This window comes from Dicentrarchus labrax, unplaced genomic scaffold (genome assembly GCF_905237075.1).
Source record: "Dicentrarchus labrax unplaced genomic scaffold, dlabrax2021, whole genome shotgun sequence".
Classification (NCBI taxonomy): domain Eukaryota; kingdom Metazoa; phylum Chordata; class Actinopteri; family Moronidae; genus Dicentrarchus; species Dicentrarchus labrax.
Window position 1 is genome coordinate 25950476 of NW_026136706.1, and position 24827 is coordinate 25975302.

At 43.7% G+C, this 24827-nt stretch overlaps 2 protein-coding genes across 2 annotated transcripts in view; one reads left to right on the forward strand and one right to left on the reverse strand.

Annotated features, from left to right (window-relative positions):
• grin3bb (glutamate receptor, ionotropic, N-methyl-D-aspartate 3Bb) overlaps positions 1 to 24827 on the reverse strand; it is a 92030-nt gene that overhangs the window by 26621 nt on the left and 40582 nt on the right. The window contains exons 2-3 of the mRNA XM_051403205.1: positions 17594 to 18231; positions 11411 to 12503 (exon numbers count right to left, since the gene is read on the reverse strand). Of these exons, the coding sequence (XP_051259165.1) occupies positions 11411 to 12503; positions 17594 to 18231 (1731 nt within the window). The remainder of the gene's footprint in view (positions 1 to 11410; positions 12504 to 17593; positions 18232 to 24827) is intronic.
• Positions 12866 to 24827, forward strand: part of LOC127365358 (uncharacterized) — a 168282-nt gene continuing 156320 nt past the window's right edge. The window contains exon 1 of the mRNA XM_051403388.1: positions 12866 to 13501. The gene's annotated coding sequence lies outside the window, so the exon portion shown is untranslated. The remainder of the gene's footprint in view (positions 13502 to 24827) is intronic.

Consider the following 24827-nt stretch of genomic DNA (forward strand, 5'->3'; position numbering starts at 1 on the left):
CTGGTGGAGCCTCCTGCCATGGTCCTGCTTGACTGCCATTGCCAATACTGTTGTTGCTGTGCACCTGTCTGTCTGTCGCGCTCTCTCTCTCTCTCTCTCTCTCTCTCTCTCTCACCCCAACTGGTCGAGACAGACGACCACCCACCTAGAGCCGAAGGATCTGTCCTAGGTTTCTGCCTTTTAACAGGCAGTTTTTCCTTGCCCTTGTCGCCAAGTGCTTGCTCATGGTGGTACTGTTGGGTCTCTGTAATTAATGTTAAAGAGTTCGGTCTAGACCTGCTCTATTTGAAAAGTGTCCTGAGATAACTTCTGTTATGAATTGGCGCTATACAAATAAAATTGAATTGAATTGAAAAAAATTGGTAACTGAAGGCTTTGGCTCCTGTTCTACTTTTAGTAGGTATAGGAACCACAAGTAAATGGTAAATGGACCTGTACTTGTATAGCGCCTTTCTAGTCTTCCGACCACTCAAAGCGCTTTTACACTATGTGCCACATTCACCCTTTCACACAACGATCGGTAGCAATTTGGGGTTCAGTATCTTGCTCAAGGATACTTCGACATGTGTCACTAGGAGCCGGGGATCGAACCAACAACCTTCCGATTAGGGGATGACCCGCTCTGCCTCTGCGCCACACCCACCCTGCATTCAGAGAGCCCAGCGTTCTAGTGGGGTAATAGGGTACTATGAGCTCTTTAAGATATGAAGGGGCCTGACCATGAAGAGCTTTATAGGTGAGGAGGAGGATTTAAATTCTATTCTAAATTTTACAGGGAGTCAGTGCAGAGAAGCTAATACAGGAGAGATATGACCTCTTTTCCTAGTTCCTGTCTATACTCGTGCTGCAGCATTCTGAATTAATTGGAACATCCTAATGGACTTATTGGGGCAGCCTGATAATAAGAAGTTGCAGTAATCCAGCCTAAAAGTAGCAAACGCATGGATTAGTTTTTCTACATCTGTCTATGACAGGACGTGTCTAATTTTTGTAATATTACGTACATGAAAAAAGGCAGTCCTGGACGTTTGCTTTATGTGGGAGTTAAAGGACATGTCCTGATCAAAGATAACTCCAAAATTCCTGACAGTGGAGCTAGAGGCCAATGTAATACCATCTAGAGTAACTATATCTTTAGATAATGAGTTTCAGAGGTGTTTGGGGCCAAGTACAAGAACTTCAGTTTTGTTTGTGTTGTGTTGCTGTTTGGCCTGCTGACTGTTTTTCTGGTTGTCTTTTTGGTTGTGTTGGTTGTGTTGCAAGCTGGTTTATGTTGGATGCAGTATCTTCAGTGTGCAGCTGCTGATGTCTCTGAAGCATAAAGAGCTTTTCTTGAGCCCCACAGATCTGCAGTCAGAGCTCAGAGGTGAACTCACATTATTACTGATGTTTGACAGCAGAGAAAAAACTAAATAGTACTGAATGATGTTCAATTGAGCAGAAATTCAATCCACATTTGATGCTGTCTACATGGGAGGACTTAATTTACAGTGTAGTACAGTATTAGTGCAGTATAATGATAGATAGATAGTTGATTTGTCCTCCATATAGCACATTTGTTCCCACACTCTCTGCAACATCAGTCAAGAACCCTAACATAGAAACACAGTGAACAGTCCGAGGAACATTCAGTATTCTTGCTGCCATTGATTGAGGGTGGTGGATTCAGAGAAGGCTCTGTGAACCTCCGGCAGTCTTCGGTGTTCCAAGCTGCTGACCGTACCAGGAGTGTTTAGTGTGCGCCTACGGTAGCATCAGAAGGGCCGGGGCAGATGGAATAGGTCTCCCTGCTGTTGATTTTATTGTTTTTAGTAAGTCAACAGTCATATTAGCTGGACTTCCGGTTTGGCGAGTTTTACACGCATATTAAGCGTCGCACCGATGTAAATGTAGTTGTTGAACCCTTATAATCTTGAAATGTTTAATCAATCGCTGGATCAGGGAGCCTTGCCACAGACCCTCCCAGAAGCTAATTTTACACTATTGTTAAAACCTGGCAAAAATGCAGCTGATTGTGGCTCCTACAGGCCCATATCACTTCTGCATGGAGATGTTAAGATACTAGCCAAGCCTCTTGCTATTAGGCTGGATACTGTTATGCTGGACATAATATAGTCAGATCAGACAGGCTTTATTAGGGGGCGCCATTCTTTTCTAATATACGCAAGCTCCTCAGTGTCGTTCACTCTCCCGCATCCCTGGAGATTCCCGAGGTGGTGGTCTCCCTGGATGCGGAAAAATATATGCATCACCTAAAGCATGCGTAATTACTAATAAATTGTGTTCTAAGTCCTTCTCACTGTCCAGGGGTACCCGGCAAGGTTGTCCTCTTAGTCCACTTCTCTTTGCTTTAGCTATCGAACCTCTCTTCATTATGCTGAAAACCTCACAACGCTTTAAGGAAATCTACAGAAAACAGTTAGAACATAGAGTGTCTTTATATGTGGAAGACTTATTGCTTTACATCTCAGACCCAGTGTCATCTGCCTCTGACATTGTGAATATGTTACACCGATTTGGCAGGTTTTCTGGATATAAAGAGCGAATGTTTTCCAACCAATAACTTAGCCCTCCAAATTGCAGAAACAGATATTCCCTTCCCTCTCTCTAGATCAGGATTAATTTGGGAATTAAGGTTACCCGTTCGTTGTCTGGTCTGTATGACAAAGATTTTACTCCCCTGATAAATAATCTTAAATGCAACAGAAGTGGAGTGTTCTGAACCTATCCCTAGCAGGCAAAATAGCATGTATTAAAATGAACATATTGCAGAGGTTTTTATATCTCTTTCAGAGTATTCCAGTCTTCCTTCCAAAGTCATTCTTCAGACTTGTTGATAAACTGTTGTCTTCATTTTTGTGGGGTAACAAACATCCTAGAATTCTTAAGATATTCCTTCAGAGGCATAAAACAGAGGAGGGTATGGCTCTTCCCAATCTGATGTATTATTATTGGGCAGCAAACCTACAAAAACTAGTTTACTGGATTCAAAGACCAGATGCTGATTGGTGCCAACCAGAAATTAATGCGTGTATATCATCATCTCTCCCTGCATTAGTTACCTCGAAGCTCCCCCTCTCTCCTAAACAATACTCCTCATGTCCTATTGTAATCTCCACCTTAAAAATGTGGTCACAATTTAGACAAAATTTCAATCTGACGGACTTCTCTCTTTATAGTCCCATCTGCAATAATCATGTCTTTCTCCCAGCCAAATTAGATCCTGTCTTTGTCCAGTGGCAGAGGGCAGGATTAAGTAAATTCAGTGATCTCTACATAGATGGAACTTGTGCTACATTTGATGCTCTTTCCACCAAATTTAACTTACAGCGCTCTAACCTGTTCCGCTATATTCAGATTCGCCAGTTTGTTCGTACCATCAGCCCATGCTTTCCTAATTTACCTCCAAAAAAAGGAATAGTTATCATTCTGCAAATTCCCACGCACCATAGAGGTCTCATCTTAAAAATGTATAATAATATCACATCACTCAATAAAGTGACGTTGATAAGATCAGAGCAGATTGGGTGGAAGAACTTGGAATAAATATCTCAGATGCAACCTGGGATGGTGCATTATATAGAGTAAATGGATCAACCTCATGTGCTCGCCTTGGCCTGATTCAGTTCAAGGTTCTCCATCAAATCCATTATAGTAGAGTCAGACTCTCTAGGATATATTCTAATGTCAGTGAAACATGTGAACGTTGTCATATCGCTAAGGCCGACTTGGCCCATATGTTCTGGTCCTGTAACAAACTGCTGAAATGGCCATAATATTTGGAGTCTCAGGGGAGGGTATATTAATGACAAATAAAATTAAAAATGTGCTTGCTTTTTCAACTCTCCTGGCCCGGAGAAGAATCCTGTTGGAGTGGAAATAAGCACATCCACCCAAAGCTTCCTCCTGGATGAAATACCTGATCCTATTCCTTAAGCTAGAAAAGATCAAATATTGCATTAGAGGGTCGACCCAAAAATTCCATGATACATGGGCCCCTCTACTATCTTATTTTGAGAAACTTGAAGTCCTCCCACAAAACTGAAAATTAAGCAGGAATAAATCCTGTTGTGCTTGTGCTTGTACCTCCTTGGACACTCAGGGACCTCAAAAAATCTGTGTAGTGATAATCACAGAAGGCAAATAGCCTACTTGTACTGTCTTGAATATCCACTTTTTATAAAAAAAAAACTTCCCTCTCACCCTCTTGGGGTGGTATCTGTGTCATTGTAAATCTTGGCCTCTATGGCTCTTGTACCTAGGGCCTGCTGCCATGATCAGTGCCTCTGTGCTGTCTCTGAGTCCAGCCTTTTCCAGCCATTGGTAGGTCTTATCGATATCAGCCACTTCTTCAATTTGGCGGTGGTACATGCCATGTAGGGGCTTGTCCCTCCAGGTTGTCTGCTCCTCTTCCTCTGTTTCTGTTGCCTGAGACATTCACTTAGGAGTTCATCCTTTATGGCAATTTTTCTGATGTACTCTTGGATTTTTGATGTTTCATCCTGGATAGTGGCCTTGATGCTCACTAGTCCTCAGCCTCCCTCTTTCTGCTTAGCGTACAGTCTCAGGGTGCTGGATTTGGGGTGAAACCCTCCGTGCATGGTGAGGAGCTTTCTTGTCTTGATATCTGTGGCTTCTATCTCCTCCTTTGGCCAGCTTATGATCCCAGCAGGGTATCTGATGACTGGTAGTGTGTACATGTTGATGGCTTGGATCTTGTTCCTGCCATTCAGCTGACTTTTCAGGACCTGCCTTACTCTCTGGAGGTATTTGGTTGTGGTTGACTTCCTTGCGGCTTCCTCGTGGTTTCCATTAGCCTGTGGGATACCAAGGTACTTGTAGCTGTCTTGGATATCACCTATGTTGCCCTCTGGTAGGTCAACCACTTCAGTTCTGATCATCTTGCCTCTCTTTGAGACCATCTGGCCGCACTTGTCCAATCCGAATGACATCCCTATGTCGTTGCTGTAGATCCTGGTGGTGTGGATCAGCGAGTCGATATATTTATATATATATATATATATATATATAAAAATTTTGCACTGGCAGCATGGTGGGGACGGGTGGGGGGAAAGAAAATAAGAAAATAAGAAAAATGATGTATGTTGAATATCTGTGATCAATGCTCATTTCTTCTCAAATAAAAACATGTTAAAAAAAACAACAGTCATTAGCTATAGAAAATCCGTTTGAAACATAAAGATCCATAAATAATAATTTGTATATTTTATATAAGTTAGCTGAGTTGTCTCACAGTTTCCTCATGAACCCCCTCAGTAACGGCAGAGTACTTCCTGGTGATGTTAATGAAGGAAACTATAAAGAAGAAAGGTGTTTGGTTCCAGTTCTATTGAATTGTATAACAGATGATGGAGAAGCACTGAACCCAACATAACTACAAGGTTTGACCTTTGCTGAAGATATGAAACTGCAGATAATAATTTTTTTGGTAAGTAAGTAAAGCTTTATTTATATAGCACTTTTTAAAACACACAGTTACAAAGTGCTTGTATATCTTTAGACGTTGAGTCTCTGAGGTTTTTGGGGCCAAGTACAAGAATTTCGTTTTTCTGAGTTTAACATCAGAAAATTGCAGCTCATCCAGGTTTTTATGTCCTTAAGATATGTTTGTAACTTAGATAACTGATTAATTTCATCGGGCTTGATCGACAGGTATAATTGGGTATCATCTGCATAACAATGAAAGTTAATGGAGTGATTCCTAATAATATTGCCTAAGGAAGCATATATAAAGCCTTGTGGAACTCCATGACTAACTAGTATTTATGGAGGATTCATCGTTAACGTGTATAAACTGAGAACGATCTGATAAGTATGACTTAAACCAGGTTAGTGCGGTTTCTTTAATGCCAATTAGATGCTCAAGTCTCTGTAAAATAATATTATGATCAATGGTGTCAAATGCGGCACTAAGATCTAATTATACATAAGTACAGAGACAAGTCCATTGTCAGAAGCACTTACAAGGTCATTATTAACTTTAATCAGTGCTGTCTCTGTGCTGTGATGAACTCTAAATCCTGACTGAAAATCCTCAAATAAGCTATTGCTATGTAGAAAGTCACACAACTGTTTGGCGACTACTTTCTCCAGAATTTTAGAGAGGAAGGGGAGGTCAGAAATGGGTCTATAGTTGCTAAAACCCCTGGGTCAAGAATGGTTTAATTACAGCTACTTTAAAAGACTGTGGTACATATCCTGACAATAAAGAAAGATTGATCATATCCAGTAAAAAAGTGCCAACTAATGGTAAGACTTCTTTAAGCAGCCTAGTTGGGACAGGTTGATGGCTTTAATGAAGACATTTTGAAGTTAACTGATGCAACTAGATATCAGAAAAACAGTCTAAATATATAATCTGATTTTACAGTTGTTAAAATTCCTGTATTTGGAGGGACAGCGATACCTGTCACCAGCTCGCGTGTAGCTAGCTCGCTTAGCCTAGCTTTGGCTCGCTACAGGTCTACGTGGTATTTATGGTGTGAATGGTATATGTCATAGGTCGGCAATAGGCGGCCCGCGGGCCAGATGTGGCCCGCAAGCAAAAACATCTGGCCCATGAGATTGTTTGAACTAGAGAATGATAATAAAAATATAAAATATACTTTTAAAAAATCGGACTGCCAGTCTCAAAAATGCTCTTTATTGGAACCTTCATTTTCCAGAACAGAAAAATTTCCTCAATCTAAATGCTTATTTGTTTTATCTGGATACGAGAGTGAATACGCACATCAGCGAGGTGCAGCGTGAACGCTCAACATGCAAAAACAAATGAAGTCAGTGGACAGCGCCTGGTGCTGAAATTCCAAACTAGTCCCTAAAACACAAGTTGTCATTCAAACAACGGACATAGGCTTCATATTATTGTGAAAATTAAAACACGACTTCTTTCAAACAGGCCAGACATCAAACATAGGCATTTCCGTACATAGAACTGTGAAAAGTAAAACACGAGTTTCAAACGTGCGTGTTATTTAGGCCTTTATATGACTGTGGTGGCACCAAAAATGTAAACTGATAACAATGCATTGCACTGTTAAATCGGAGCAAATCAGAGCAAAAAGTACGAAGCAAAAAAGCTGAATCCACTCGACCATGGGCTGGAGTGCTCGGCCCCTGAAACGACAGAGCAGACGTGCTACATTTACTGCCTGAATTATGCCTAGCCTACAACGAGACATTCATTAAAAATACAGTTCAGATTTTAGACACAATTACTGGTTTAGATTACTCACCTAGTGTGAAAAGTGGCATCTCCCACTGGTCACTATTTGCTGGATATCTGGTGAAATAGACGTCACTTTAATCCTCAGGCAGTTCTCGAGATTTTGGTGAGTCAGTCTATTCCTCTCATGCGTTTTTATTGCATTCATAGCTGAGAAGGACGACTCACATACGTAGGTGGAAGGGAACATTGTCAGAATGTAAAGTGCGACTTTCTTGAGGTTGCTGTATTCCTCGGAGCATAGTAGGCCTACCCAAAAGGCACTCATGGACTCCGCACTTCTGAGCGCATCTCGCACAACTGAGGTGGTTTGGAAGTCAATAATTTCCATTTCCAGCGCAGCCTGATCCAAAGAGGAGATCATTTCTTTCGCCAGGAAGGAGAAGTTGTCGGCTGGTTTTACTGCAGGGTCACGTATAAAGTCAATGATGTCTTTTGGGATGGAGTAGTCATCAAACCGAGAAGTGAAGTTGGCTCGTAGCCTCTTGATGAAGTCAACCATCAACTCCGTCACTTCTCCCGCTGTCTTCTTCAGTGTGCTGAAATGTAGGAGCCTGCCGGTAGATATGTCTTCCTCAAGCATCTCAAGCTTCCTCGTGAATGACTCCAGTTTTTCAACCATGTCCACGATGGTTTTGTCTCTCCCCTGTAGCTGAAGGTTAAGCAGGTTTAGGTGGCCAAATATGTCAGATAAAAACGCTACATTGGACATGAACTTTTCATCTTCCAGCAGGATAAGGTGGTCAGCTGCTGCCTTGCTCTTGCTCATTCCAAGGAACGCTTTGATCTCATTCAGTAGCGCACAGAAGCGATCCAGTGCTTTCCCCTTGCTTAACCAGCGCACATCATTGTGAAGCAGCAAGTCATCGTGGGCGGCATCTGCTGACTCAGCCACAAGTTGTCTGAAAAGCCTATGCTGGGTGCTTGATGTACCTCTGACAAAGTTAATGACTTTCATCACTTTGTCCATAACATTCTTTAGCTCGCCATTCAGTCTGGCACAGAGGACACTTTGGTGGATGAGGCAGTGCAGCCCGTGCATTTGGGGGGCGAGTTCTTTCAGCCTGCTCACCAGACCTCTGTGCTTTCCCACCATAGCAGGAGCCCCGTCTGTCACAATTAGGTTAACCCTCTCAAATGATAATGAATGCAACTGAAACAACTCTTCCAGTTTCGCAAATATAGCATCTCCAGTGGTGTGCCCTTCTAATGGAATAAGAGACAGCAACTCTTCCTTGAAATCCTTCCCATCAAAGTATCTCACATAAATGCACAACTGGGCTACATCTGTGTTGTCAGTGCTCTCATCAATGGCTAAGGAAAAGTAGTTTGCGTGACTGACACCGTCGATAATTGCACCCAGCACCGCATCAGACAGCGCTTCTATGCAGCGGGCAGCGGACCTCGCAGAGAGCGACATCTGTTTCACTGACCCGATCACATCATCCATCGACTTGTTGGTATCAAGTTCCTCCAAAACTGTCACCATCATCTCCTTGAAGACCTCTGCGTCAGTGAATGGCTTGTTGTGCTTTGCGAGCACCCAGGACGCTTTCAGAGACGCACTAGTTACCTTCTGTTGGGATGTGAGGCCTCGCACCAGGATCCTGGTGCTGTGTGCATAAGCACCTTTCAGGGCTTCGATTTTACGCTTTCGTGCCTCTGTCTTCTGAGGGAACGCAACCTTGAAATTAGCATGCTTCGTTTCGTGGTGCCGTCTAATATTGTACTCTTTGCATGCAGAGACACCCTCGTTACAGATCAGACATGTGGGCTTTGCATTAATAAAACTGGGGAGGATGAAGGCATAGTTCTCTGTCCATTCATCATGAAAGATCCTGTTTTCGCTGTTAATTTTTCTCTTGAGATTTTTTGATAGTGCCATTTTTCGATAGCTAACAGCAACAGGAAATGTTTTTTTTTAACAGGCATATAATTGCTACTAATTATACCACTGGGACTACTGCCCCCAGTGGTCAGTCCCAAATGTAACCTACATCAGCCCGCTTGAATGTCTCAGTGCGTCTGCTCATTTCAAGAGCACCTATCATTTTCACTATCACCCCTCCTCCCCTATTAATTCATTAAATTAGCCATTGTTTTGGTTGTGGCCCGCCATGTAATGGCTTGGAAAATATCTGGCCCGAGGCCAAACTTAATTGCTGACCCCTGGTATATGTGTATGGTAAATGGACCTGTACTTGTATAGCGCCTTTCTAGTCTTCTGACCACTCAAAGCGCTTTTACACTACGTGCCACATTCACCCTTTCACACACATTCACTCAGTGATGGCAAAGTCCATCGAACATTCATACACACTCACACACCGATGCACGGCATCGGGAGCAATTTGGGGTTCAGTCTCTTGCTCAAGGATACTTCGACATGTGGCACCAGGAGCCGGGGATCGAACCCACAACCTTCCGATTAAAGAACGACCCGCTCTGCCTCTCAGCCACAGCCGCCCTTATGAGTGTTCGCTTGAGTTTAATATTTTCATCTCAAGCTAATGCGCATTTGACGCAAACACCCTGAATAAGCAAACAGCCAGATATGCAAAACTGGTTGAAAACCTGCACGAAAGCTTTGTGACCCGGTTCCGTGATCTACAACTGAAAAAGGCCACAGATCACATTCCTCGTCGACCCTTTTAATGTGGAGACGGACTGTTTGAAATCCCCGCTAGTCACAGATGAGGCTGCGGCTGAGTTGGAGATGATCGATCTTTGTGAGGAGGACCAACTGAAACCTGCTTTAAGGGAAGGAACCATTGAGTTCTGGAAAAGTGTGCCAATGGAAAAATACCCCAATGTCAAATAGGCTGCGCTCAAGATACTGTCAATGTTTGGGTCAACATACGTCTGCGAGTCTCGTTTTCTACCCTGAAACATGTGAAATCAAAGCATTGATCTGTTCTGACTGACACACGTGAAAGAATTGCTTCGAGTGGCAACAATGGCATACAAGCCAGATTTGAAGAGGATTGTTCAAGGCAAGGAATGCCAGAAGTCCCACTAAGCAAAATGCATAGTGCGTGTGTGCGTGTGTGTGTGTGTGTGTGTGTGAGAGAGAGAGAGAGAGAGAGAGAGAGAGGAAGGGATGGGGGGATGTTCATGTGTGCCCGTGTGTATGATGTGGCTCTTTGCAGTAACACAGTAAAAAATTTGGCTCTTAGTCTCTGACTGGTTGGCCACCCATGTATTAGTGCTAAATAACAGGCTGCTCTAGCATTACGGAGGGCCTTTCTATATATTTTAAGACCATCTTGCCAAATTGAGCGATATTCTATTACGTTATTCTCTTCGTTGTACTGTGTATGATTGTACAACGATCAGCACTAATATTATGAGGACCATTATGGACCACTTTTGATAGGTACTGACCTCTGCAGACCGGGAACACCCCAGCTCTTACCCAGTTATCCATCACAATGTGGCCCTTGTCAAAGTTGGTCAGATCCTCACACTGCCCATTTTTCCTGCTTCAAACACATCAACTCTGAGGACAAAATGTTCACTTGCTAAAAAAAAAATAGTTTTCTCATAGTTTTTACAAGTTAGGACAACTGACAGCAGGCTGAGGTCAGTTTGATAATCACCATTATATATTTATTCATTGCAGGTTTACTGAGAAGACATTTCTTTGCAGGAGAGACACGCGTGGTGCAAGCAGGACGCCCACTTTCTTTGGCATTCATACTTTGTCAAACATCAGATTTCTAAACAGTCAAATAAGCTAAAAGTGTGTGTCTTGCTCATGAAGCTCAGTTATATATCCCACAATGCACCACAGAGCGCCTCTCCTGCAGGGCTGGTGACAGGTAAAACCCTCAGGCTGATCATTCTAATCTTTGAATCATATTGAACAGCCAAAAGGACAGTGATAGTGGACACTGACAGTAGGGTATATCCCCATATTGGATATAGAGCAGGAAGTGAGGTGCATTCTAATGCATCTAACACGAACACCGCTGTATATAATTTTTGGAATGAAAAGAATAAAGTACTTTAAAGACTTTAAAAACAGCAGTTTCAGTCAGAACCGGCTATGGAAAAAAACCACAGAGAGGCTACGATACAACACAGACAAAGGGAGTGAGACGCCATGACTCCACTATATTTTTACATAGGGAGTAGTTGTTTGCTGCTATATTGATATCTCACCTTGGCGTCGTGGATCCCTGACACCTCCTCAAAGGTCTTCTCCCCCACCATGACGGCGGCGAGGTTGGCTGTGTAGCTGGACAGCACCAGCAGGCAGAAGATGGCCCACAGGTTCATCAGAAACCGACCCGTCCAGCACTTTGGTGTCTTGGAGGAGACGGTGCGTCCGAACAGGATGGCATAGCACAGGTTGAGAGCGGAGGAGTACGAAAACACCCTGACCCTGTTGCGTCCATGGGGTGTCATGCCGTATGGACTCTTCCACTCATACAGCGTAAGGAAGAGCGCTGTGATGTGCAGTGCCAGGAAGATGCCCACCCACATGGACCAGTGCAGGGGCCACATGAAGGCTCCAATGGGGGCCGCTGTGTCCTTGCTACGCACCAGGATGCCTAGGCTGGTGGAGAAGAAGGGTGAGGTGAAGTCGATCACCCGGCTCCGCGCTGAGTTAATGCTAAAGGAGGTGACGGCCATGTCTGCCAGTCCATTCAGAAGATCCCCCACCAGCCCAGTCCACCGACGCCCCTTCCACGCACCGTACTTCCCATCTCCAACGATATAAAGGTCGAACTCGAAGTCCAGGTCCTCTGCCAGCTTCTCCAGCAGGTCGATGCAGTATCCATAACAACACTTGCTGTACTCTGCGGGCAGGAAGCTGCCGTTCCCCCCCGCCACCTCCCTGAAGAACCTCTCCAGAGTCTCCGAGCTGTTGGTGCTGGCATCCAGGCAGTACTGCCCAGCTGGGCAGCTGCCCTCGTCGTCCACGTCCCGCGTGAACACAAAGGGATGTTCCACCAAAGTCACCACCCGGACCCGACTCCCCGCCACTGGCATCCCTGCCCTCCAGCGCCCCCTGGTCCTCCCGCCTGTCCCCTCTGTCCGGTGGTGAGGTTTGGGTCCCTGCCAGACTGCCTGGTCCTCCACTTGCAGTTGGCCTCCCTCCCAGCTCCCCACCGTCACCCAAGTGGGCTGACCCAGCGCGTCCCGCCGCAGGCTCCAGATGTGGAAACGCTGCGAGGTGAGTACCTGAGATCGGTTCTGGTGGACTCGGACTGGACCCGTCAGACCGTAGAAAGACGTGTTGGACAAGAACCTGCAAGACCAAAACAAAAGCCAGTTGGCTGATCGAACAATCAGTGGAACTGTCTGAGCTGTAAAACAGACATTAGTGAAAAACTGAGACTTAAAAGAGAAAACATCTGATTGACTGGAACCTTCCATTGTTTGACCTTTGACCTGGAGCTCTTGTCTAATGACCTTGTCAGAATTAGCTCCACCAGCTATTTATCGCCATTAACCAATCAACTCATATTAACACATTAAATCAAAAAAGTCCAACTGCTGCTCCTAAGACCTGCCCACCCAGACCTCCGTCCTCAGACCTCCCTCTTGCATGTAATATCACCCCCTGCTGGTGGGAGGATTTATTGTATTTTCTTTCATGAGCAGGGTTCGAGTTATAATCTGAGCTTTGTGGGTTTCTCTAAATATATGTATATGAATCTTGGAGTTATCTTTGATCAGGATTTGTCATTTAACTCTAACATAACGCAGACCTCTAGGACACATTAGACACATACTATCACAGACAGATGCAGAAAAACTAATCCATGCATTTGTTACTTCAAGGCTGGATTACTGCAACTCTTTATTATCAGGTTGCCCCAATAAGTCCATTAAAACGCTCCAATTAATTCAGAACGCTGCAGCATGAGTACTGACAGGAACTAGAAAAAGAGATCACATCTCTCCTGTACTAGCTTCTCTGCATTGGCTCCCTGTAAAATGTAGAATAGAATTTAAAATCCTCCTCCTCACCTATAAAGCTCTTCATGGTCAGGCCCCTTCATATCTTAAAGAGCTCATAGTACCCAATTACCCCACTAGAACATTACGTTCTCTGAATGCTGGGCTACTTGTGGTTCCTATAGTCTCTAAAAGTAGAACAGGAGCCAGAGCCTTCAGTTACCAAGCTCCTCTCCTGTGGAACCAGCTTCCAGTTGTGGTTCGGGAGGCAGACACCCTCACCACATTCAAGAGTAGGCTTAAGACATTCCTCTTTGATAAAGCTTATAGTTAGGGCTGGATCAGGTGAGTCCTGAACCATCCCTTAGTTATGTTGCTATAGGCCTAGACTATCGGGGGATTTCCCATGGTGCACTGAGCTCCTCCCTTCCTCTCTCTTTCTGCACTCATTCATGTTCCATTAATGCATGATACTAACTTCACTTCTTCCCCGGAGTTCTTGTGCTTTCTCGTCTCGCAGGTTCTTGTCGATCCTGGTGGAGCCTCCTGCCATGGTCCTGCTAGATTGCCATTGCCAATACTGTTGTTGCTGTGCACCTGTCTGTCTGTCTGTCTCTCTCTCTCTCTCTCTCTCTCTCTCTCTCTCTCACCCCAACTGGTCGAGACAGACGACCACCCACCTAGAGCCGAAGGATCTGTCCTAGGTTTCTGCCTTTTAACAGGCAGTTTTTCCTTGCCCTTGTCGCCAAGTGCTTGCTCATGGTGGTACTGTTGGGTCTCTGTAATTAATGTTTTAAAGAGTTCGGTCTAGACCTGCTCTATTTGAAAAGTGTCCTGAGATAACTTCTGTTATGAATTGACGCTATACAAATAAAATTGAATTGAATTGAATTAAAATAAGTAACGTTTTGGTGGGGATAGATTAAAAAAAGTGGGTACGCTTGCAATGACAGAGAGAGAATTCTGTCCATTTATCATGTTAAAGTAGGTGAGCTGTAGTGCTCCTCTAATGGGAGGAAGCATAGTTTTTCATCGCTCATGCTCAAAAGCCAATTGTCTCACAGGACAGGGGCTTCAGGAGGGAGGCATGCTGTTGGAACTTCTCCAACAAACATTCACTCAGGTTTTATTTTGATAATTTTTTGAAAATTTGAGCTCCATTTGGAAATTTGACTTATGAGAAGATTGTTTAAAGAAATATTCATCACACTTAACAACTCTATAATTCTACAGTCCCAAACTGTTGAGATCTGCAGTGAATATTCGGGGTTCTCAACTATCAAAACCGACAACAAACATCAGAACCTGATGGACGGGTGTATGCACTGTCACACTTTTCTACATCTGTTAAGTCATGTGGTCTGACTGATATCCAATCACCAGAAACACACTTTGATGTGAGGTATATACAGGGTATTAGTCTTATTATATTTACAAATTAACTCTCAAAGTGATCAGATGACCTTCTGATGTCAGTGTCTGTGAAGAGAAACATCAGATTTAAATCAAATCTGATGTTTCTCTTCACACTCCCTCTCTTCATTTCCTTTTCTTTTCTCTTTTTTGCAGCAGATAATCTGTCCTGTGAGGTTGTTATCTCTCCGTGTAATTTCATTTACCGTGAATGTGTTTGATCTTTTACTGTCAGTAAACTGAACGCAGCAGTTAAACCTTTTATCTTTCTCAAACCTGCAGCTCTTCCCATTTCCAACTGCTGACAGACTCTCAGACACAATGAATGACTCTGCTCGCAATGTTTCCTGTAGCTTACAATAGGCTCATCGGAGATGATCCAGGGCTGTACAGATCACCAGCAATTGCCACACAATGCATGCTGGTTAGATTTGTGTTGACTTGATGCTGACTCACTCTGGCGTTGTGCATACGTGGGCAACAATAACCTCACAAGATCGACGCGGCCACAGTTTTTGCTCTCCACCGACAGCGAAACACAGGGCATGATGGGAAACGCTTGGCTGTCGTCTGATCAAAGAGCTGATTGGCTCTTAGTTTCAACAACAAACAACACATTTTCCTAGTTTTCTGTGATTTTTAAATTGAGCTGTAGATTGTAGCTGCTGAAGGTTTAATCTGTTAGAAACAGATCTTGATGATAATAATAAAGTTTATTTATAGATCTGAATGTGGTCTAAAAACTACAGGCAACCTAAAGATGATCTAACACAAAGTAAACATTTTTGTGACTTTATTCTTTGCAGGTTACTGGAAACTGTCCGACTGACTGCAGTTTTCTGTCTCCTCTTGCTGCCTGATCTAGTCCCCTTTACAGGAGAGCAGTTAATCTCCAAAGAGCCTACTGACAGTAGTTCACTGTGTTTCCTGCAGATGGCAGCGTTTCCTGTAGCTCAGACCTTTGGAACCCCAACCTCTCTGGATGTCTGACAGGCTGAGATTCTGTTGGGGGATTGTGGACTGTTTCTCCATCAACTTCAGTCAGCCAGTCTGCGTCTCTGGTTGGTTCTTGTCTGTTACACATTTCACAATTTTGGCTTTCTGTTGTTCAAGAAATAAAAAGGTTTTGAAAGTACAACATTGATGAACGTATCAGAATCATGGTGAAAACTCACATTAATATCCATCCCTGGTCAGATTTATTTCTGCTGTCAGCCATGTTCAGTCCCTCCAGGATCTCTCAGGCATTTTGGGGGGATTGTTACAACCTAAACTGTTTGATTTCACTGCAGCTTTTCTAAAACCTTGCAATGTATGCTGTGATGTTATTAAGCTTTGTTTTGTATAACTGATTAAAAAAATCACACCAGGGACACAACAGTTTCTACCCACAGGCCATCACTCTGATCAACACTTAACTGAGCCTTGTGAATCTAACATCTACTTATTTTCATTGTTGAAATTACGTTTTCTTTTTAAAAACACATCTCCTTATGCTGCATATACTGTCATATCCAGCTACCTCACGTACCTAAAAATACCTATAAAAATACAAACATTTATTCCAGCATTCTTCGCACTATGCTCCATTGTACAATTGTCTTACTGTCTACAAATGTTATTGTTGTTTATATCAATGTGTTTATACACTGATCAGCCATAACATTATGATCACCAGGGTGCCCACGTGGTCATATTGCCTCAGACCAACAGACTGCTCTGCACTGTGTGTTCTGACCCTTTTCTATCAGAACCAGCATTAACTGTTTCAGCAGTTTGAGCTACAGTAGCTTGTCTGTTGGATCAGACCAGCCTTCACTCCCCACCTGCATCAATGAGCCTTGGCCCCCCCATGACCCTGTCTCCGGTTCTGTTCCTTCCTTGGACCACTTTTGATAAGTACTGACCTCTGCAGACCGGGAACACCCCACAAAAGCTGCAGGTTTGGAGATGTTCTGACCCAGTCGTCCATCACAATGTGGTTCTTGTCAAAGTGGCTCAGATCCTCACGCTGCCCATTTTTCCTGCTTCTAACACATCAACTCTGTCCACTGTCTGCCTGATATACCCCCCCACTGAAAGGAGCCCTGATAACCAGATAATCAGTGTTACTGGCAGTGCCCACTGTATTAGGGCTGATTGGGGTATATATATATATATATATATATATATATATATATGGACCATATAGTCTTGTTTATTTATGTTATTCTGTGTTTGTACATTGAGAGTTAAATTATTTGTATGTGTGCACATAAAAAAAGTTCCAGTGAGAATAAAATCTCAGTATGTTGGTGACGTATGGATCAGTGTTCTGTACAGGAGACTGCTGTGATTGGACTGGTTGAATTAGTGTTAATTGTTGAGATCACAGCTTCCTCGAGGGCTGATGATGGCTGTCTGTTTCTGTGTCCGAGTCGTCCCGAAAAAGGAGGAAAGTTATAGGAAGAAACCTGTCTGTTAAAGAGAGAGAGAGAGAGAGAGAGAGAGAGAGAGAGAGAGAGAGAGGGAGAGACAGGTAGAGAGAGACAGTGACTGAGACAGAGAGAGAGACAGACAGACAGACAGACAGACAGACAGAGGGAGAGAGAGAGAGAGAGAGAGAGAGAGAGAGAGAGAAAGACAGAGAGACAGAGACAGAGAGAGAGACAGAGAGAGAGAGAGAGGGACATACAGAGAGAGCTTTAGGCTCCTTATAACACACAGACTGTGTTTATGAATATATATGAACATTAATATATACTGTATGTGTCTGCAGTCTTAACTCCTCCCGCCTAAGAGGTGAGGACAGAGGAATCAAACCGTTGCTGGCTGCACAAATATTAATCTGCTAATGAGCACTGATTATAAATCTACTGTCACTGTTATTTCATTCTCTGATCAGAATTCAGAGAGAATATTAAAACCCATTTATACATTGCGAGGCACAAAAACTGTGAGACATTAAGGTTATTACAATCCTGCAGATATTTTATATTGCTTTCATTAGAATAGGTTATTTACATACATGTAGTTGGTTGTTACCTGGAAAGGTACTGCCCTGACGACGGAACCTCGAGTTTGTTGGGTTTGTCGTAGCAGTTCACCATGTTCTGGATCAGAGCCAGGTCCGGTCTCACCACGGTTGCTGCGGCGACGGCCCTGGTGACGAGCTGCAGGGCGTCTCTGACGTAGAACTCTAGAGGTTTCCTCTCCACCTCTCCATAGGCCAGGAGGCCGAGTGGCAACCCGATGGCGTGCAGCGCGTCTGGGCTGAGTGGCTGGCCCAGCACCCAGTGCACCATGGGTAATGTGAGGCCCAGGTCCTGAGCACTACGCAGCACTGCTGCTGCACACTGCGGGTCGGCTCCGAACAGCACCACAGACACCGGCGAGGGCTGGTTCTGTCTGAAGTGTCGGGACAGGAAGTCGTGGATCTGAGTGTCATCGTGTGCCGACTGTGTCAGGTTGAGGATGGCACGCAGGTGCCAGATGGCCCCGCCCCCACTGTCCCATGATGCAATCTGACCATCCAGGAGCCGCAGGAGACCCCGAGACTCCTCCCAGCCCCGACACAGAACTGCAGTACCCTCCCTCCAACCAGACCGCTGCAGAACTGTCAGCAGCAGGTCGGACAGACCGGACTCTGGAATCCCTGTCACCATCTGCAGGTGGAACCGGTTCTACACAGAACCAGGAAGTAGAGCCAGGAGAACCAGGAGGAGAATCAGGACGACAAAAGTTAGAACGTGACAGAGTGGATCACAACTCAAACAGAAGAAATAATGAATCAATCAAAACATGAGATACTTCAGATCAGATCATAAATCACTGATAATTACAACCTGTCTGCTGTCTGGAGAACAAATCTGTGTCTTTAGAGTACTGTTCCACAAACCAACAGAGAACCAACAGAAAACCAGAAGGAAACCAACAGAGAACCAACAGAGAACCAGCAGGAAACCAACAGAGAACCAACACAGAAACAGAACAGAACCAGCAGGGAATCAACACAGAACCAACAGAGAACCAACAGAGAACCAACACAGAACCAGCAGGGAACCAACACAGAACCAACACAGAACCAACACAGATCGTACATAGAACCAACAGAGAGCCAGCAGGGAACCAACACAGAACCAACACAGACCCAACACAGAACCAACAGAGAACCAGCAGGGAACCAACACAGAACCAACATAGAACCAACAGAGAGACTGAGCTTCATCAAAGACACAAAGACACAAAATATTTTATGTTTTATCCAGTCGACAGAATCAAACGGAGAGAAAACGGATGTCCTGATAAAGTCATTGATTTGAGATCAGGAATGTTTACAGGCAGCATCTTAACGAGGTCAAACACTGATCTGCAGTCAGCGGCAGTCTGAAGGGCACACTGAACTCTGCTGTTGGTTTCATTCAGTCTGTAATCAGTTCATTCTCTCAACGCTCGATTCACGCCACCGCTTCCCTCCGCAGAGCGACCGTCAGCCAAACTCCACCTGACACACTAACAGGCTGCACACACAGGAGACCCAACTTACATTACACCTCCTCCTCCTCCCCCTGGCGGAGTGCAGACAGAGAAATAGATCTGTTTCTGTCTGATCTGATTGGAGGAGCACTGACAGCATCAATCAACCCTAACCTCCCTGATCCTGATCACTTTCAGACCGCCAGTTGTAGAAACCTATTTAACTTTATCTCACTTTATTTCACTATACTGCACTTTACTGCACTTTATTTTACTATATTGCACTTTATTTCAATATACTGCACTTTACTGCACTTTATCTTACTATATTGTACTTTATTTCACTATACTGCACTTTACTTTATTTCACTATACTGCACTTTACTTTATTTTACTAAACTGCACTTTACCTCACTATATTATGTCAGCTCCCTCTCTGACTCCCCTCTGGTAGATAACATGGGATGAAGAGCTTTCTGGGGTTTGCTTCCAATCACATTCAAATTAAAAACTAATTTCCACATGGTGAACCTGGAGCAGGAAAGCCCCTGAGGGTCCAAGCCCCTGGGTATTTTCCTGCCTGGCACTTCATGTACACAGACACAGCTGTAAACACTGTGTCAGCAGGAACATAATGAGGGGCCCCTTCAGGAGGAGCTGCCCTCTTCTCCGGTAGGACAAACTGATCAGAGATCAATCAGTGATCCTCTAATGTTTGATCTGTGAGTCCGTCTCAGGTCGTGTCTGTCAGGTGTCAGGAGTTTGAGTCCCTGCAGATTGACATCCTGTTTGTCCTCATCGGAGTTAATCACCTGCAGCCGCCGACAATTTACCATGTTAGAAGAAAACCATCAGACAGCAGGAGAGAGAGAGAGATTAAAGATCAAACAGATACACTGGTGATGCAGGACACGTTGCAAGTCACTGTGACAACGCTCTGACAGGCAGATCTTTAAGGATTTAAATCATCCAACCAGTGATAATAGAAATAAACCAGGAGAGATGAGAAACGAGGGTCAATCTGAATCCTGATGTCTGATGGGACGAGACAACTGCAGACTAAAACTTGACTTTATTTTAGTTTACTTACTGTACCACTCCATTTCACTTCAATCCACTTCAGTTACTTTAGTTCAGTTTCACTTCACCTCACTTTACTTCACTCTACTTTCCTTTGCCTCACCTGAAACTTTACTTTACTCAGTAACTTTAGGAATATCCCAACATCATCTCAGCGATCGGTATCGCCGCAGATCAAGCCATTTTTTTAATGATTGGTATCAGCCATTTTGAGAATTATTGACTTGATCTTGTTTTACGTCAACTGTTTTTACTCCTGAAGCTTTCATACATGGTGCAGTCGTTGTCAGCTCTCTCCTGTGTCTCTGTCCTACACTCTGAACTCTGTGTGTGAGAGGAAGTCCCATCCACTGCGGAGTTTTAGCACAGTGGGTGGGACTTCCTCTTATTGTAGGAGAGACAGCACTAGAGATCCGACACAACCACACTCAACATGCCACTGCAAGTGAAACAAAAGCTGTGCGAATAGAAAGCCAATAAGAGTAATTAATGAATGTAATCAATTAATGTAGAGAGAATGTAAATAAACAACAGAATACAGACAGTTCATTCAGTAGCTCAGGTAAATTCTCCACGGAAGCACCAAACCCTCGAGACAGCGACAAGGCAAACAGATTACAGACGGTTTGTTATTTTATGACTTATTATATAAAATAATTTTTAAAAATCCTTAAGAGTTTAAGTGTTATGTTTCTTAATGTGATGCAGAGCTGATTGAGTTAAATAACTTTAATGTAGTTGAAGTGTGCACTGTATTATATTGGAGAGGGACTTGCTACCGGCAGATATTAAATATTAAATGACTCAGATTATCCCAGATAAGTTCCTGCTGTATGAAATCAGTGCAGGTTTTATCTTCACTTCCCTTCACTGTTTATTTCCTCTCAAACATTTGTGAGGTTTGTGATGATGCTTGCAAGCTGCAGTGCATGCTGGGAATGGTTTTGATGTCAGGAAGGATTTGAGCCTCCAGGTGACAGGAAGCGTTGAGGTGACAGAATAAACATACAACTGCAGACAATCTGACGGATTTTAACTGTCTGAAGTAAGTCAGGACATTTTAACCAACGAGGAAGAAGAGGAGGAGGATGAAGATGATAATGAGGAAGATAAAGATGAGGAGGATGAAGATGATAATGAGGAAGATAAAGATGATGATGAGGAAGATGAAGATGAGGAGGAGGAAGAAAACTGTTACATAAAACTTTATTTTGAAAGTATTTCTTTGTGCAGACTGAAGCAGGAAGCATTTCCTGAGGAGAAAATAAAAGCAGCTGACTCTTCCACTCTTCCACATCTTCATACTTCTACACCCTCCCCAGGTCCGCTGTGTCCCAGGGCATCCTGGGAAATGTAGGAAATCCCTGAGTGAAGCATAACTGCTGTTTGACCCAATAACAGCAATCCTGGTTTCTTGCTTGTAATTGGATTTATGGTGAACACAGGAAATACTGACTTCACACTTTGATAAAAACACTGTATCACCATATCACTCTGTATTACTCTATCGCTCTTATCACCTGTATCACTCTATCACCCTGTATCACCCTGTATCACTCTGTTTCACTCTGTTTCAAGATGGCGCCAGTATGTGTGGCCTGCCGTCTGTCACTGCCAGTGCTGTGTGTGTTTGTGCTGTTTGTTTCGCTTCTTGCTCTGGACGTCGACTCTCTACTGGTGTATGATCGCCAAACTCTGCTGGATCTTCAATTTTCTGCTGAAGATGTACTAAAATTGGATGATCGTGGACGTGAAACTTTGCCCCGGCTCCCGGCGAGGGTCCCAGCTCACCTTTGCCGCGCCCCGGCCCCACCTTCTCGATGTAAGAGCCCCCGCCGCAGCGGCCGGCTGGTGAGGTTGAAGGACTGTCTCGCGCGTTGTTCTACGTCTTCTTGGATTGAGATTGGAGCCGTGCCTGGCCTCGTTGTTCCTCGACGCCCGCTGGACCCTGTCGACGTCTGGCGGATACCTGTCGTCGGCCCAAAAGAGGTGTTCCAGCCCCGCGGGTCCCGCTTTCCTCGTCCCCGCTGGCGTGGGGTGAATCACCGCAACTTACGGCCTCTGTGTCGGGCTCCCCGGTCAGCCAACGCCGTGGTCCTGCCGGTTCCTGCCAGGCTTGGCCTGGTAAATGCTAGATCACTAACGAACAAGACTTTTGTCTTAAAGGACTTCTTCACGTCCGAGGATTGGATTTCCTCTGTCTGACTGAGACATGGCTGAGTGTTGGTGAATCCAGCGCTTTCACTGAACTTTTACCCCATGATTGCTGCTACTTTAACTTCCCACGGACGTCGGGCAAAGGAGGAGGAATAGCGTCTATAAGAGTCATTATAAAGGTAAGCAGCCATTGCTGTCATCCTTTTTCACCAGCTTTGAACTGAGTTTATTTGAGATTTGTCGCTCTCACACAGTGTTGTGTGCTGTGGTCTATTGGCCTACAATAAGGACTTTTTAAATGACTTCTCTGATTTCCTGGCTGAAATCATGCCTAAATATGACCGTGTTCTTATTGTTGGGGATTTTAATGTTCATGTGTGTTGTCCTGATAAGCCAATGGCAAAGGGTTTTCTAAACCTCACTGATTCTTTTAATCTTGTGCAATCTGTGTCTGAACCCACACAAGAACACGGACACACACTTGCTCTTGTCTTATCATATGGTTTGCCCGTTTTTAATCTAGAGATATGTGACGCAGTGTTTTCTGACCATATGCCTGTATTATTTGAGGCTGCTCTTGCCTGTCATACTGTTAAACCTCGCGCTGCTGCTCGACGCTGTCGCATTATTAACCCTTCCACTGCTGTTCAGTTCTCGGTTGTTTTCAGTCAGAACCCCATCTTTCCTGAGTCTGTATGCAGTACAGAGGAGCTTAGCTCATGGTTTCATTCCACCTGCCAAACTGTTTTAGACACTGTGGCTCCATTAAAATCCAGGCAGCCTAAAACTAAATCTGAGCCCTGGCTAAATGACATTGTCACAGCTCTATTGAGCCACGTATCTTCATAACCCTCAGTAGCAATGACCTTTTGAGCTTCTTTTATGATAAAATGATTACTATTAGAGACACAATTAATCCAATCCAATCCAATCCAACTTTATTTGTTAAGCACTTTAAAAACAACCAAAGTTGTCCAAAATGCTGTACAGGAGAATAAATAAGACATCATAAATGTAAACAGTGATGGTGATGAAGACCACTGTGAGGAATATAGACTGTGATGGCGATAACACTGGAAAGTTGGTACCTCAGGGCAATCATCTGGTCACGGGTGTAAACAATCCGACTCACCGTCGCCATGGAGACCCGTGCAAACAAAAAATAAAAAGTGCTCAAAAACACCAAAAAAGTAATTAGGCAACGTGAACAAAGTTACAAATAGCTAAAAACACACTGAAAACACACTAAAACTACAACAATGATAGGAGCTACCATGACAGGCTGCCGTTGTCGCCGGTGCCCTTCCATGGAATGAATGATTGATGATGTTGAGTGCATTCATCACCAAATGCACTCAACAGGTATCACTGTCCCTCCAAGTTCAGGAACTTTAACTAATGTAAACTCATATATATATTTAGACTGTTTTTCTGCTATCAATCTTCATCAGTTAACTTCAATAATTTCTACATTGAAGCCATAATAAGTATTGCTCTGTATCGCCCTGTATCGCTCTGTATTGCCATGTATTACTCTGTATTGCTCTGTATCGCCCTGTATTACTCTGTATAACCCTGTATCACCATATCACTCTGTATCACTCTGTATCGTCCTGTATCGCTCCGTATCACTCTGTATCGCCCTGTATCGCTCTGTATCACAGCCACAGATATATGAGAGTGCTATGCCAATCCTAGGGGTAGTTATAGCACCCAGACCACTCCCTGGCGTTGCCAATGTTCTTCAGTCTGTTTCCTGTTTATGTGCTGAGAACCTGAAACATCTCTACATTTTCATCAAAAGACTATAACTGAATCAAACTCAGGTGTTCTCAGTGGACAGTAGATAAGTTTAGTTCATAAATCATTAGACAGCGTTACTGAATGTAAAACGCTTCTTATTAAACAAATCACTCAGTGCAGACAGGAGATATTATTGGCTGCTGGAGGAAACTGTTTGACCAATTAGGAGTCTGTGAAAACCCTCTTGGACCACTTAAGTTCACCATTTCAAATGTATTGAAAAACACATTTTTGCCGTCTTCTCCTGAACCCTCGGTCCAACCCCTATCAGATCTTCTGTCGATCATCATTGGACAAAACTGATCAACGATTGCATAATGCTTGTTGATATCTTATTCCGTTTTCAAGATATCAACAAATGAGCTTCAGAGGGGGTGTGGCTTAGCACATAAACAGACAAAAGTCAATAACCGTTGGACCGATCATCACAAAACTCACATGTTCATTCAAATACACCACTGGGGGGCCGCTCCTAATGCAAACACTGGACCTGCTATAAATCAGACTATAAATCAGAAATTGTTTTTCAATCATCATAAAACTACAGGATCTGTTTCATAACAATTTTAAACCTCCTGTGTAAAACTCTCTAACCCTAACCCTCCTGTGTTTTGAATTTTCTAACAGTCTGTGTTGGATTGAAGCCAGAATGGACGCTATTATTTGTTATTATTTGTTTTATTTGTTTAATAATTGTTGATGAAAATTTTAAAGTATGTTTGTTTTAAAATGTTTGTTTATTTGTTTTAGTGTCATTTTTGTT